This window comes from Phasianus colchicus, chromosome 1 (assembly GCF_987193195.1).
Source record: "Phasianus colchicus chromosome 1, bPhaCol1.hap1.1, whole genome shotgun sequence".
Classification (NCBI taxonomy): domain Eukaryota; kingdom Metazoa; phylum Chordata; class Aves; order Galliformes; family Phasianidae; genus Phasianus; species Phasianus colchicus.
In genome coordinates, this window is record NC_143436.1 from 4251443 (window position 1) to 4267270 (window position 15828).

Below are 15828 nucleotides of genomic sequence, written 5' to 3' on the forward strand. Positions count from 1 at the left end.
AAGGTTAGATCATTTCCAGTATGACCGTGATTTTCAAGGCTGAAATGTAAAACTCTTCCCCTACAAAAAACGTTCCTTGAAAGATCACAAATACATTGCTGGAAATGCATGCTATTGATACAAGAGGTATTTACATTTTAATGAATTGAGTAGGTAATTTATAAAGCCCGTCATTATAAACAGTAGCAGCCTATGCTTAAAATAAAAATGTAATTGTATGTTATGCAGTACAACACAGCTGTGTACCTGCAGAAATTCAGATGCTTACCTGGGGAGGATAATTGCTTTCAGAAGACCACCTCGAAGACTGATCATTGGGCTTGTCCACCAAAATGTTCCTTAAAAATGAAAAGCCAGAAGTCATTTAAGTACAAAAAATGACAGTTGCGTCTCCAGTAAGAGCCATCCAACGCACAGATCAATAACATTCTCATGCAACTAACAAAAATTTTCAGCAGAAATTAAGGTTCTGCTCCTCTAAGTAGAATTCATATATATATATATGTATTTTTTTTTTTTAATTCTGCTTTCTAGTAGAATTCTAGTTACTTTACAGGACTTATTCAAATACATCTCCAAGCCTCATTCACCTCTATGAGGTAGGAATTTTTCAATGAGGTTAAAAAGGATAAGCAGTAAGACAGTCAGCAAATCAAAGTCTCTGCCTTACTAAGTGTGCCATACTGGAACAGAGCGAGTGAGCTGCTAACCTTCTTAAGTTTTCCTGGTGCATAGAAGATCCACCCTAAACATGGCAGGGGGTTGAAACTAGATGATTATTGTTGTCCTTTTCAACCCAGGCCATTCTATGATTCTAAGATGACCATCTAACTCTCACCAAATTTGAACATGTATTTTTCACGAGCCACAAGCCTAGAACAACACACAAGAATCAGATGTTCAAATTCAGCCAACAAGATAATATCTTAATTACTTTCATACAGTGTGAGATTGTACAGCATTTAGGTAATTAACAAATTCAGAATAGTGTGTTGGCTAAAATGAAACAATTTCTTAATGATAATCCTCATGAAGGACCTCTTCCTCTTTCCTGCATAGTAAGGCTAGCCCTCAATTCACCTCCCAGATGAGTTTAAAAACAAAAATATATATGTTAAAATACACAGTTACATCATTCCTCATGGGGAGGTAATGACAGCACCAGCTGAACAGGACAAGCCCAACTAACAATCTCGCCAGCTCATAAAACTTATGTGAAAAGGACAACAAAAGGCTCATGCCATCTACATCTGCTGTGTAGGAGGAAAACAACACTGGTATAAAAGCTCAGAAGGGAAGGAGGTTAAGTTGGAGGTTGAGCATTAACAGACAAATTAACTCACTCCTTCCACATTGGGCAGACCAAAATCAATGCACTATCAGTGATACCCAAGCAATCCTGCACCACAAGGGACACGGCAAGAAGCTAGACTGGGGTGACCCCTCCAAATATGTAAGAGCAGATGGCTGTCTACTGGCTTCACAGAAGATACATCAGGATTTGGTATGGCATGGGAACAAAATTCAAACTCCCTCTCCTGATAGCTCATTTCTATCACAACGTGTCATTTAGCAACACAGGAATATCAGCTGATTTATGGACACGTGCCCAGTGCAGAAAACGCATCTAAATAGCTTACAGCCACACACTGCCCTCTTGCTCTAACCCATCAATACAGGAAGATTGAGGCATCAGTCTGCACGATTATTCACTCAGCTGGGAACTCTAAGTTTGCAGCAAAACGAGGCTCAACTCCAGAAGAAAACATAGCTACTGTCTTCCTTAATTACAACAGGGAAAAAAACGAACCAATTGAACAGAGAGAAAGATTTTGGACGCTGTTAAGATACACAAACTTCTAATAGAAGTTGCCAGATGTGCAGTTATGTCAGCACTAAACAACAAAACGCATTTGCTGTAAGACGACTCATACCCACAGCGTCCTATGGCATGTCATGGGAAAGGCAAAATGACACTTAGTCATGTCTTAATACCTTTTGATAACTAGAGAAAAAGTTACTTTTGAAGATTTGGATTTTATACTCTAATACATATTTAAGGGACACATGAAGGCAGACCAAAAAAAAAGTTAATGCTATATTGCTTTTTTTTCCTTTGGAAGCTTTAACTGGACGCAAGAAACAATTCACCCTAGAGAAAAATTTTATTTATAATGATATTACATTTGTTTAAACATTAGACGGTAGGTCCTTCATGCATTGAGCAACATTTGCAAGAATTGGCACTGTTACATGGCCAGATAATGCCCTGCTGGAAGGAGGCATTTTATAACTGGGACAAATCCCAAAGATCGTATTTTTAGAAGTAGATTTGTTTACTTCTCCAGGTCAAGGATCAGCTTGCCACAACCAATGAGGAGCTCATTCAGTACAACGAGACGAGAGAGAAATCCGTGTGCAGAGAGAAAAGGAATGGATAGCTCACACAAAATTAAGGCTGAAACAAAATTTTAAAGGGAAAAGACAGTATTGTCAGGAGTTATTAAAAAAAAATTAAAAATACATAGGTGGCTTAATAAGTTTAATAAGATTAAACAAACATTGAGGACAGAATTCAGTCCACACAAAGTTAATTTACCATAATGGTTTAGGAAAATTTATGGGCTCAGAAACTTGGAGGAATTCAAGCATTCCAGCAGTCCTGAGGCAGTAAAAAACAAACACATCTCCTAGTGACAGATGCCTCTTGCCATGCAAAGCCCTGTTCTGCAAACACTATTGAAATCTTAAACAGGAGGAGGAAGTTTTTTGCTCAGAGGTTAGTGACACACTGGAACAGGTTGCCCAAGGAGGTTGTGGATGCCCCATCCCTGAAGGCATTAAAGGCCAGGCTGGATGTGGCTCTGGGCAGCCTGGTCTGCTGGTTGGAGACCCTGCACATAGCAGGGAGGTTGAAACTAGAGGATCATTGTGGTCCTTTTCAACCCAGGCCATTCTATGATTCTAGGATCTCAGACACAGAACCTAAATTAAAACCTCTGAGAAACTTCTGAGATGAAAATTATACCGACTTGATGACTTTCAGCACAGTTCTCACATGAAATTAAAGGTAGTGGCTCAAGGAGTTGCAAATACAAATGCCAATAACTTAGAGCATGCTTTCCCTATGGATAAAAAAGAAAGGAACTCATTAAACGTGGCCTGAGATAATTCATAATCATAAAGTGTAGATACAAGATCTAGTCTAGTATAAATCTACAATACTGCCAGGAGTGACTATTCCACCCACTCGTGCTTGATCCTCCTCCTTCCTCCACCAGCAGCTATAATAAAAAAAAAAGAGTAGCATAAATAACTTTTGCAGTCACAACCATTCTCCAACTTACCATTAGTGCCAGCACAAAAGGAAAAAAAGATGACAGCAGCTGGACCAAGAGTCCCCACTGACATGAACTCTCAATACCACTCCCCTATAAGCTGCTAGAGAAATGAGTGCCATGGTACCTCAGCTGCTCTGTGGTGCTCTTACCTTTTACCCAAAAGCCTGATTTGCACCACCAGCAAGAACATGACCAAAAGCAGAACTGGTGAGCCTCAAGTTTTCAAACTAACTTCCTTCACAGCTATTTGCATCTCAGCTTTTACTGTAGGCACTCCCTTTGCCAAGTGAAAGAAGCGGATCGTTCTGGCTGCTTCGCGTAGAAAGCACTCTTGGCAGAACAAAATGGAAGTTTCTTTTTATTACCCATGCAGAGACTGCTCTTGCAAGTGCTGGAAGTAGATAACTTTTCCATTTAGCAACCCAGATGCTGCTATGTCCACTGTATGAACCACTGGTTGATCTCCACTGAGATTACAGAGATGTCCCCACGCCTGGTACTTCCAGAGGACTCCTCCGTGTAAAAAGCTCTGTGGTTTCTGACACGATAATCACAAAGGGAGAGTTTTTCTTAGCCTTTGAGGAAGGGGGGTGAAAAGGGAGGAGCGAGATGACTTAGCAAAACATACTGCAACTTGGGTTTTAAGCTGATACAATTTGCATTCAACCTAAATATTTTCATAAAGGCTGCTATTAAAGAAACTGATGACTTTAGGAACAATTCCTTAAGAATAAACAAATCCAAAACATTAGCTCTGCTTGGCACATTCAGAATTGCTCTTCAGAGAGCAGCTGTGCAGAAAAGAGCATGCACATATCTCCAAGAGGACTTGGAACTCAGATGTAGTTTTCTGCTAGAAAACCACTGAGGCAGCACACCATTAAACAGCAAGAAGGATGTGCAGTGCTAGGAAAACAGCATCACTGAAAGCCAACAAGTACCTTCTTTAAGGACTGCCCATGTCACAATTTTTTATTATTATTTTTTCCTGGAACCATCTTAAGACAAAGTAGCAAGAATAAAGCAACTTCAAATATGGATTCATTCCCTTAAAGTCCACTTCACAGAGGACTAAGATGAGGTAGGCCAACTATTTCAACTATTTCAGATATAGGGAACCACCAAACTGGCCAGCACAAAGCTATGACAGAGATGCTTAACCAACTGGGGGTAGGCAATGCACATAAAAAACACAAAAAACACATGCAAAACAAATAAACAAGTCCATCAAAACCCTATCCCTTACATCTATAAAGACCTGAATAATATTTTCTCTATACGACTCACTCCAACTCCCAGAACCTCACTGTAATAACGTTGATTTCAAACTACATAGCTGCAATGTTCAAAAAGCAGTATGCACCTACAGCAGTCCTGTAAAGTGATTCAGAAAAAAAAGCCTTCTAGATTTCATCATAAAATTTTTCTCCTTTCTGTTGTAAAAGTTCACTCCTTAAAATGGCATAAATGCATGAAAACATGAAAATATCTTGGTTGGAACACACACAGGAGGGTCTCCTGCATAGCAAGACAAAAGATGATGCTAGAGGTAATGATGTACGTAAATGTTCAATTTAAGTACTGTATTGTTGTGAGCTTTGCCAGCTTAATGCTCAAATTTGTTTCCACCTCCTCAGCAGCCTTTTCACAAACACATCCAACATGGTATAAATTTGCTTCTGTCAAAAGATAAATAGCTAAGTATAGCATATAAAAACCACTAACTTAGAACTATCACCCTACAGAAATGTGGTCATTGGATCACACCTGACTGCACTGGACAACAAACTAGATATCACCTAGTTCAGAGCTAGAAATAAGTTCATTCAAATCACTATCTCAAACATGTCTTTCAATTATCAGTTTACCTATTTTTTTTTTTCTTTTAAGCCATCTTTACACATTGCCAACCCAAAGCTCTTACTAAAAAACAAATACAAAATGACATTGTCACAGACGTAGAACGTACTCCTCATCACCCCATGTCCAATCAAGCCTCCTTTAAACAAAGCATTTCTGATTCGACGGCGTCTCTTCCTGACATGCCAGGAATTAAATGTTATCAATAGTGACTAAAACTGCAGCATTGTAGTGAATTCCCAATGACTTATCAGAGTGCTGATAAACAACTTCTATCCCAGTGATACTCAGTAACCCAAAATCGCAGATGAAACTTTTGACTACATCAAGCAATGAGCAACTCAAATCCTTAGCAGCAAGAGGCCCCAGCTCCAGGTTAGTCCTGTCAGCCACAGGACAGCAGAAAAACAAATGGGAGAAAAATAAAAGTCAGGTTTATTCACATATAATGGTAATCACAGGGACTTCAGACACCGCATGTGACTGTCTGCTTAATTCTTCCAGCATTTACAGATTATACTTTTGATGAAAGTAATGACAATGAACCTTGAAGCCTAAACGTTAAAGGTTTCTTCTCTCTCCCAGCTAGCTTTGGTTTTAAATGTAACAATAAATGTTGTTAGACCACTTAAATAACAGAACTTCCCCATGTACACAGTGCCTATTAAAAAAAGAAAAAAATAATAACCGCAGATGCTCAGAAACGACCCCAAACTGCACCAGAGAGGATTTAGACCAGAAATTAGGAAGAGATCTATTCTTCAAGTAAAGGGTGGCCGGGCATTTGAACAGGCTGCCAGGGCATTGGAGGAGTCCCCACCACTGAAGGTACTTAGGAGACATGTGGACATGGCACCGAGGGACACGGCACAGCGATGGGATTCGGTATGGTTAGGTTCATAGTTGGACTTCATGATCCTAAGGTCTGTAATTAATTCTATGATTAATTATTTACAAAGACACTGTTTCAACTGATCAACTAGTGAGCTGATATTAGTGCACATAAGAGTATCTGGACAATGTATTCTTATACTTAAGAATTTATTTCTACACATCAAATATTTAAGGATGTTTGAAATCCAACCTTTCAAGCAATCCATAAAACTCTAAAGGAAGCAACGTTGCATGCAACCTAGGTGACACTCCTGGAGATTTCTAGAACAGAAATAAATCCCAGGCTTGATAAAAAGACCAAAAATAGCATAAATTCTACCCACTGATATTAAGGAAAGATGAGGAGGTTAGGTCCTTCAGCTCACTGAATCTGCAATCAAGAGATGAAACACCATAGCTAAAATTTGTCAGAGTTCAAGACATCATCAGGCACTGCCAATTTACTATAAAGTTCCATTCTTAATTTATTTAATAAAAAAAAACTCACTACTTCTTGAGAGAATGGATTTTGGCTGGTACTTTGAACACAGATTTCCATTGCCAGCATTTACCAGTAAAGGCATAAAACATTTTTTGCACTTTCCAAATCTTCCTTAGTATTGGCAGCATAGCACAGTAATGCTACATTCCCCCCACAAACCCTTCACAAGATGAGCAGAAAGCTACATCCAGCACACTTCTGAGTGAATCCCCTATTCTGCATTCTGGAAGGACCACAAACTTCTTGGTAGTGATTTTACTTAACTAATGCACAAATGGAAAAACATTACGCAGGCCAAGTAGCAGGCTTAGATCTTCCATGACTTCACAGCATTGTAACAATGCTCCTACGTGCCACAACACTTCGTATTTCCACTTGAGGGAGGAATTCAATAAAACAGACTGACTACATGTAAAGATATAAATTCACAGTGCCATAAACACATCTTTAATACTCATCAACACAGTAACTTCACACTCAGTAAAAAGCTCACCCAAAAAACATGCCTGGAAAAGAATTTAAGGAGGACTGCGTTCAACAGAAGAGACTGAAACCCCTCGTGTCCAAACTATTGCCAAGAATTGAACTTTTTTTTTTTTAAATCTAAATCCTGTAAAAACAGTTCCTCCTGATTCCAGGTAGAAACACAGTCCCTGCGTTTATGTTTTTTTTTTCAAAAATCAAGGTTATCTCACAAATCATGCAACTCTACTCAGGGAAATCAGAAAATCAAACGTTGGCCCAGGAAAAAGAAGATTCTGTTAAGAATCAGTCTGTTAAGAACTGGCTATCTGGGGAACCGTGCTACAAATCAGAACCATTTGCCCCTAGTGCTACATTACAGAATAATTCCTTATTTTGGAGCAATATAAATGAATTCATGCTAAAGCACACAGGTTCCCAAGGCAGCATTAGTTCCAGGTTTGGCAGGCTCCAAAGCTGTAGCAGAAGGCAGGGTGTTTTTTTTTAGAAGACAGAAAGTGAAAGTTAGCACAGAGCACTCCATCAGGAAGAGGAGGGTGGGAGCTCGTTCAGCCGTTCCTTACTCAGAGGTCAATTCACTGAATCCCAATTTATTTTCTTCCACCAAACTGCCTCCTGCAGCCCAGCAGCAGCACTGAGAAGCCAGCAGTGGAAACCCAACCTGGGGAGGAAAATTGGTGCGTTCCAAGGAAAACACAAAATACATCATGACCAATGCACTGTTATCAATATTGTGCCATTTTTGAGGAACTGTAACATGTACCCACATAGCAGCAAGCTTTATTAAAGCATTTGCTTTTGCAGTTCAAATTCAGGCACGCAGGTTGCTATCCCCAACTCAAATAAACAGTCATGCTTCTTGATTTAAATTGCTCCAAGAAATAATTTCTCAAAGATATGCATGCTGAGTGTTAAGTAATAACTAAAACTGTAACTACTTTGGATAGCAAACCACAGAATATCTTCACCACTGCCTTTCCTCCCAGCAGCTGCTATCTTATTCAATTCAGACCAAGTTAAACTTACAAACCACTGTTCCTACAGAATTCTGCAGGCTGTAGTAATATAAAATAATACATTCCCTTTAAGAGGTTTCTATTTACATGCAACTAAAACAAAGGAAGAATTGGCTTGTTTTGGAAGTTTAGAAGATGTGACCTTCACATAGCTACTGACTGAATACAGCACTTAACCTCAACAGAAAAATCTTCATCGCATCATAAAATCAATTATAGCATTAAACCTAACAGTGCATTTTAACACTGATTTGTAAAAAGATGAATGTGCAGAGTAAGAAACTATATTCTTTGCCATCAAAAAAATCAGAATGTAGATGCTGGCTCAGCAATAACAACAGTTATCAACGGAAAACATGCTTGAAATAGTATTTTACTCTTTTAGTGAGTAATCACAATCTAGAAAGCCTTCATTAAGCTTGCAGGATATAAAACCATATACAAAAAAAAAAGATCCATAATCTGATGATGTTAATACCTCCAATGAAAGCTTTACATTCTTAATGTTCCCCAAAAATGCCATCCCAGAAGAGGCGGAACTTCAAAGCACGACAGGTGATGCCAGCTTAGTCACATCACAACAATTAACAGTTTACCTTCACCATTCTGCCAGGGAATAAAACCACCCAGCCTCCTAAATAATGGCTATATTTTCATGAAAGCATAAAGAATTTCCTTCTCATTCCACGGCATTTGAGCTTTCACTCAGGAAGAAACTTCTATAACAAGATAACAGACTTCAGATGTAAGGCATGAACAACTTTGTTTTGCAATCATCTTCACTCTTTCACCTCTCTCACCACTCCATCTTTTCACCACATTAAGCTTAATTCAGTCTGTAGGCAGTGATTTCCTACAGACATATTTGAGCTTTAAAGTACTTTATTTCAGCATCCAGAGAAAAATCCTAGGCTACAGAAGTGAGGAAGTGCCTATTAGGAAAAGAAATCCAGAAACATCCAGAAAAACCACAGAAACAAATGAAAAAAATCCTACTTTTAACAGGATCCTCAGAATCATTGAGGAGAACAGATTCAGCCAGCTCACTTCATTTGTCAGCACTCACATTCCTCTTTGCAGATGTGACACGTATTGATCTATATTGCAAACACACCATGAGCACATAATTACAGACAGCAAGCAAGTGTGCCTGTTCATCTTCCAGTATCTGTAGATGAAGTGACTGAACCAAGAAAGTGAACTGGCAAAATTAGAATGTTGAAGTGAAAATAAGAACTGGCAATTTAAGTTGAGGAAAAAAAAAGAAAAAAGACTCAGGCTTGTGGAAAAAAAAAGTTGTGATCTTACAGCTAAAGTGGAAGTCATCACTGCCGCACAGCCAAAGTTATTTAAGAAACCAGGGAAACAAGCACTATCATTACAGTTTCCAGTGCATGGATGATTAGCTCAGTTCATCCTGCCAGAAAAGCTCTAAAACACGCTTTGCTTGTCTGCAGTTTAGGCAGTTTTTAACTAGTGAGACCTCAACGGAAGAAGTCTTCAGCTAGTTACTGAAACAGCTCAGCAAGCAGCAAACAGAATAGGGAAAGCAAACCTTGGTGTTAGTCATGACTGACCATAATTCAAGGGTGAGATCCTTCAAGGCTTAGATGCATCTATAAGATTTATGAACCTAAAGATACAGATTCTGAATCATCATATGGTAGGAGACACTCGGAATTGTGTTTCACTAGCCACAAATACATGTTTTTTTCTTGTTACAGAAATCACAAAGAACAGGGCTGTTAGAATCCAGAATATTTTCAGAGGAAGGGTTTGATGTTTTGTTTCAAAATCTTTAAAGACTTCACCCAAAAAGTTTGCTATGCACATTCTCAGTACTTCTTATTAATGCTCTGGAATACCTTGAATTCGTACAGTACATCTTTGTTCCAGAGTAAAGACAAGAAAGCAGTAGACGATTGGTTAGACTGAGCAGACAGTGACTGTCATACCCTTAGTTATATTCTTATCTTGGGAGGCTACCAGTTACCTAAACTTTATTACCCAAGTATCTTTTACTTTACTTTGCCTGATTTGATGGAAAAACAGAAAGTCAGCAAAAAAAGAAAATGATTAAGTATATTGTAACAAATCAGATGGAACTTTCTTGTTCAGTAAGATTTTAGGGAAGAAACAATAGAGAAATCCACTCTTCAGCACTTGATGTAGTGCCACTGTCAAACTAGAAGAGACTGGGATTACTGCAGTAACTGAAGTTCATACTGAAATCAGAAAAACATAGAATGGCCTGGGTTGAAAAGGACCACAATGACCATCTAGTTTCAACCTCCCTGCTATGTGCAGGTTTGTCAGCCAGCAGACCAGGCTGCCCAGAGCCACATCCAGCCTGGCCTTGAATGCCTCCAGGGATGGGGCATCCACAACCTCCTTGGGCAACCTGTTTCAGTGTGTCACCACCCTCTGTGCGAAAAACTTCCTCCTAATATCTAACCTAAACCTTCCCTGTCTTATCCTCCTTAACCTCCTCTTGTCCTGTCACTAAATAACAATAAATAAATAAATAAATAAATAAATAAATAAATAAATAAATAAATAAACAAACCAAGGGGTTGCAAGAAATGACTACCAGTTAGAAGGAGGCTGCTGATGAAATTTAATCACCAGCTTAGAAACTTACAATCTTAATAGCACAAGACTGTGCTACCTTCTGAAGAGGTATCATACAGGAAGACATGAGCAACAGGAATGGCATGAAGCTTCCCTCCTCAGGTGCACAACTTGCATAACACAGTAAAAGAAAAAGAAGATAAAAACACTTGTTAGAAACCACACTGCTGAAATCCCAGTTTAAAAGTGCCAGAAGGACCTGAGGACATTTGCCAACTACAACACATCACGAGTCAGGAATCTGATGCAACCACAGTACTAGGGTACAGTAACAAGGCACTTTCCAGTAGAGAAGGGCATGTAATTGCCATTGAGGAGGGCAGAGCAATATACACCTCTTATTCACCATAACATGGAGCTTAAAGCAGAGCTAGTATACAAAACAGTACTAAAAAGATCAGGATAAAGTGCTTTTCTCAAAAAACAAAGAAATAGCTTTTGATTGAACAGGGCTCATATTACCTTCTATACATGGCTTAAATCGTCCCTGTCCGGAAAAAAAAAAAAAAAAAAGCAACTGAGCTCATCACTTTCTGCAGGAAGTCAAAGGAGAGACAAGGGAAACTAGACCAGGTATCCCTCTGCCCATGTCAAACTACATCCAGTACTCATTGGTGCTGTTTGCATGTAATCAACACCAGTGGTGGGGAAGCCCTTAGGCCAGTCCCTGGTGAAACAGTGGGAAGCCCTCCGACATGGTTTAGGTTAGATATTAGGAGGAAGTTTTTCACACAGAGGGTGGTGACACACTGGAACAAGTTGCCAAGGAGGTTGTGGATGCCCCATCCCTGGAGGCATTCAAGGCCAGGCTGGATGTGGCTCTGGGCAGCATGGTCTGGTGGTTGGTGACCCTGCACATAGCAGGAGGGTTGAAATTAGATTGTCATTGTGGTCTTTTCAACCCAGGCCATTCTATGATTCTATGGCTCCACTCCTTTCAGGACAGACTGCAAGAAGGAGAGTAAGGGTGTGATGAGGAAGTCTCACCCAACTTGCTGGGTTGAACATTTTCAACAGGCTGAAGCCTCTCAGCAGAAGACCGGTGTCTCTGGAAATACCAGGTATTTCAAGGACAAGATTGCTCTTGAACCAGTTTTCTTCCCAAAGGCACAACTTGCTTGCTCCCAGATGCACACTGAACGAGACACCAGACCAACTCTTTCAGTTCTACCCAGTGAGTTCTGAAGAAATTTCCAGGTCAGTGTAGCTGCTGGAAATTGATTTTCCAACAGAGCAACAAACACTCCAGCAGCTTGAAAAACAAAATTAAAGCCATTCTTTTGCAGATTCGAGAAGGACAATTGTCATTTGACATTTGGAAATGTCTTTGCAAATGCACAATGAACGTAGCACTGGTAACCAAACTTTGGTTCAGCACTAACCAATCCCTTAGTACCCCAACATAACAGAAATGAAGTTACTATTTACTGAAATACACTTTCTGCACCTTAAAGAAAAGTGGTATTTTCCAACAGACCACTGATCCCAATGTAAATAGGATAAGAAAGTCTGAAAATCACTTTTTCCTTTTTCTTTTTAAATGAAAAAGAACACTTAAGTGTTTTCAGCATACTGACGAGTCTCTGTATCAGTTCAGTATCTGGTAAGCAGATGCAGTGTAAGCCACTAGACAGTGCTCTTCCCTGGGAAGTGGTGACAAAAATTTCTCATCTCATACCTTCAGTTTTTACACTTAAAACCATACAACTATTTAAGGAGCATGTTTTAATCATACTTAGTTAACATGGAACATGGGTAATTTACTTTGTTTCCCTTCTACAAGCACTTTACTTGCAATGCCACAGCAGCAGTAAGCATCCTCACCATCATAAGCAACATATTTTATGAAGTATTCCTACACAGACTATGGCTGAAAACTCTTCCAGTTCAAGTTTAAAGTGTTTTCTTCTTAGCTGTGCTTTCAAACTTATTTCAGCTAGGGTCTAACTAGAGCTCCCCATATCCTTCCCGAACAGCAGAATTCTGATCTGCATGTTAAACAAGACAACCATTTTCAGCTTTGTCTGCACATTTCTCCTACAGTACATTATGTTCCTTAACCATCAATTTTAAAGTTTTCCATCTTCACTCTATCACCAAATACCCACTCTCCTGTATGATTTTCTTCATAAGCTTTCACCTTATGAGAATCTTATCTTCAGTCACAGGTCAGAGCTTTCTCTTTCCATTTGAGATCACATTTAAACTCCCTCCCAGAACATGGGAATCAAACATCAGCAGACAGCAAGCAAAAACCAAGCTTTCTTAAGGGCGATTTTCACCACAACCCCTTGCCTGATATTATCAGTGCTGTTGAGGAGGTAGCACCCAAGCATAAGGACCAGTGCACCTCATACCAAGGTCCATAACCCCATTGCTGAACAACACTCAAAAGCTTTTCCAAGTATTTTTTAATGATAAGGACTCTTGAACACTGTCTTAAAAACAGCCAAATGCAAGGTCATGCATTTGTAAAACACGAGCCCTATTAAAGGAAACAGAATTGTATCACAGATTGCAATGACATTAAGGACTTTGGGCAGCACTGAAGAGGCCACGTGAACATTAATTCCTAACAAGAGTCTGCAACAAAAAAACCCTAATGGAATGGAATATCAAGGAGAAAGAGTATTGTATTTTTATATTGCATCAGTGAGATCAATAATGGACTGTCACCCTTCCATTCAGGGGCCAACAATTTATAACAAATACAATTACAGACCTGAAAAAAAATGCCTTACAGTCTTTCTGAAAGAAAAAAAGGCAAATGGATTACTTATTTATCACAAAAAATAATCAGTGAAAATACAGTTTTTCTTAATATCTAAGCAAGCAAACATACTTAAAGATTCAACCACTGCAAGTTTAGCCAGAAAAACTTTTGTTAAAGTTTGACCTCATTTTAGCAAGTGGAGATAATCCATAAAAACTAACAATTAACAAATATAGCAATCATCACTTGTTAAGACTGGTTAACCAAGTTACTGTAATCAGAGATTGTTCAATTCAAGGCCATCAATCATTAGACAAAACTCTAAGCCTGCATGTCTGAGGTGCCCAAACAAAGTACTTCTTACTGTCCTCTAGCACTGGAGCTGACACGACAGAATGGTGAAAAAATACATTCAAGACCACATTACATTCATTACAAACTTCACTTCCAGCACAATCTGATTACTCTAAAACACAACTGCTTGCTCACAGAGCTCAAAGTCAAAACAAAATCGAAACAAGCTGGCACCAGGTGATCCCCTTCCCCCCAAAATCACACATAAATCACGGGTGATCATTGCACACTGTTTACCACACTGCCAGCCAACAGGGATTTCAGGGGTCAGGGGCAGGAGAGGAAGTCAGGCTGCCAAGAAACACATTGCCACAGGCACCTGACATGCCCCTAACCTGCAGGACAGTATTTGTGCAGGGGGAATTGACTTATCCTTCCCCCTGCATCCTGGTGATCAGTCTCTCCACTGCATGATGCTAAGCCCAAAACTGGGGGGCAGGAAAGGCTGCATCTCCTTCCCAGGCCATCTCCCTTACCCATAGCAGATGACTGCTCCTCTCAGCTTCCCCAAAGACTGGTGGCTCAATGCATCCCTCCTACCTGCTCCAAACAAGTTCAGCATCTCACCAGACCTGCATGCACATCAACCCCTCCCTATATACCCCCCAGGGCAGGTGCTCATCCCTTTCCCCACCTGGCTGATCCCCCACCATGCACAGAGCCCCCCTAAACATGTTGACCACCTCCTGCTCCTAAAACTCCTAAACTGCTGACCACCCCTCCAGCCCACAGGACATCCTCAAGACATGCTGAGCACCACTCCCACACACAGCCCCCACAAACCCCACATACACAGTCTCCCAAAGCTTCTGATCAACATTTTCACTCAGATTTACCTCATCCCTCTGGACATCCTCAAGCATGATAAACACCCCCTCCCACATAGACTGCCCCCCCTTGCTGAGTACCCCTCCCCACAGACACAAACCCCCAAAATCTGACTTCCTTCCCCACAGATGCATCACCCCAACACTTATGGGCTAATGGGAACCCTTCCCCACATACTCCCACCAAATAAACTGACATTCTCATCCACACAGCCCCCCAAACCTGCTGAGGATCCATCACCATACAACCTGACCACCGTCCCCCCTCACATGCAGCCCCCCCAATACTGACCATCTCATTCCCATACACACAGCACTCCTGAATGCTGATGAGCACTGCTCCCCACACAGACAACCCCTCTGCCCCCAAAAATCTTGGGCCACCACACCCACACTCATGCAGTCCCCCAAAAGAATCTAAGACCACCATTCCCTCACATGCAGTTCACCAAAACCTCTAAACCACCACCCCTCCATACACAGCCCCCCCAGAACCTCTAAACCACCACCCCTCCATACACAGCCCCCCCAGAACCTCTAAACCACAACACCTCCATACACAGCCCCCCCAGAACCTCTGAGCCACCACCCCTTCCATACAGAGTCTTTAAAACTCCTGTGCCCTCCCAAGGGCACACTCCCCCAGAAGTGGCCGCTCTCCTCCAAGCACACATCCCCCCCACACTGACCATCTTCCCCATTCCAGATCCCACAATTCTAACCCCCTGCCACACACGCATTCCCTGAAAAGCTGATCGTTCACCCTATCAGCACAGACCCATCCCCAAACCGACCATCCCCTCCATTCCAGGATCCCCAAACTTAACCCCCTCCTGCACCCACAGCCCCCACACAAACACTCTTATCATCCCGCTCCCACAGACATCCTCCCCAAAACCCTCTGACCGCCACACACCTCGCCCTCAAAAGCCCCCAGCCCCTCAGATCCCCCCCTCCCCAACCTCCTCACACCAGGCCTAGCCCGCCTCACCCTCCCAACCGGGCCCAACACTCACTCCGCGACCCTTCCCGCCTCCTCCCCTCACCCCCACAGAGCCCCGTCAGGACGCTCAGCACGAGCCCAGACTCACTCGGGCAGGTAAGTAGAGGAGAAGCTGCTCCAACGGTGCAAAGTGTAACCCAGCACCCGGCTCTCGGGGCCCGCCGGCCCCGCCGCCGCCATCTTGTTGTCAGCAGCGGCCGCCGCGGCCCCGGCAGCGACCGCGAG

The 15828-nt window shown here is 41.3% G+C and overlaps 1 protein-coding gene across 4 annotated transcripts in view; it reads right to left on the minus strand.

Moving 5' to 3' along the window:
- The window catches only part of MKLN1 (muskelin 1), a 97814-nt gene extending 82010 nt beyond the window's left edge, over nt 1–15804 (minus strand). For 2 of the 4 annotated variants that reach the window (XM_031609737.2, XM_031609736.2), the window contains exons 1-2: nt 15692–15804; nt 269–338 (exon numbers count right to left, since the gene is read on the minus strand). In XM_031609737.2, the coding sequence (XP_031465597.1) occupies nt 269–338; nt 15692–15783 (162 nt within the window). In that variant the 5' untranslated portion in view covers nt 15784–15804. Of the gene's footprint in view, nt 1–268; nt 339–710; nt 863–15691 lie in introns of those variants that run through there. The other 2 variants (XM_031609738.2, XM_031609739.2) reach the window with 2 other exon arrangements.
- Between the last annotated feature and the right edge of the window lie 24 nt (nt 15805–15828).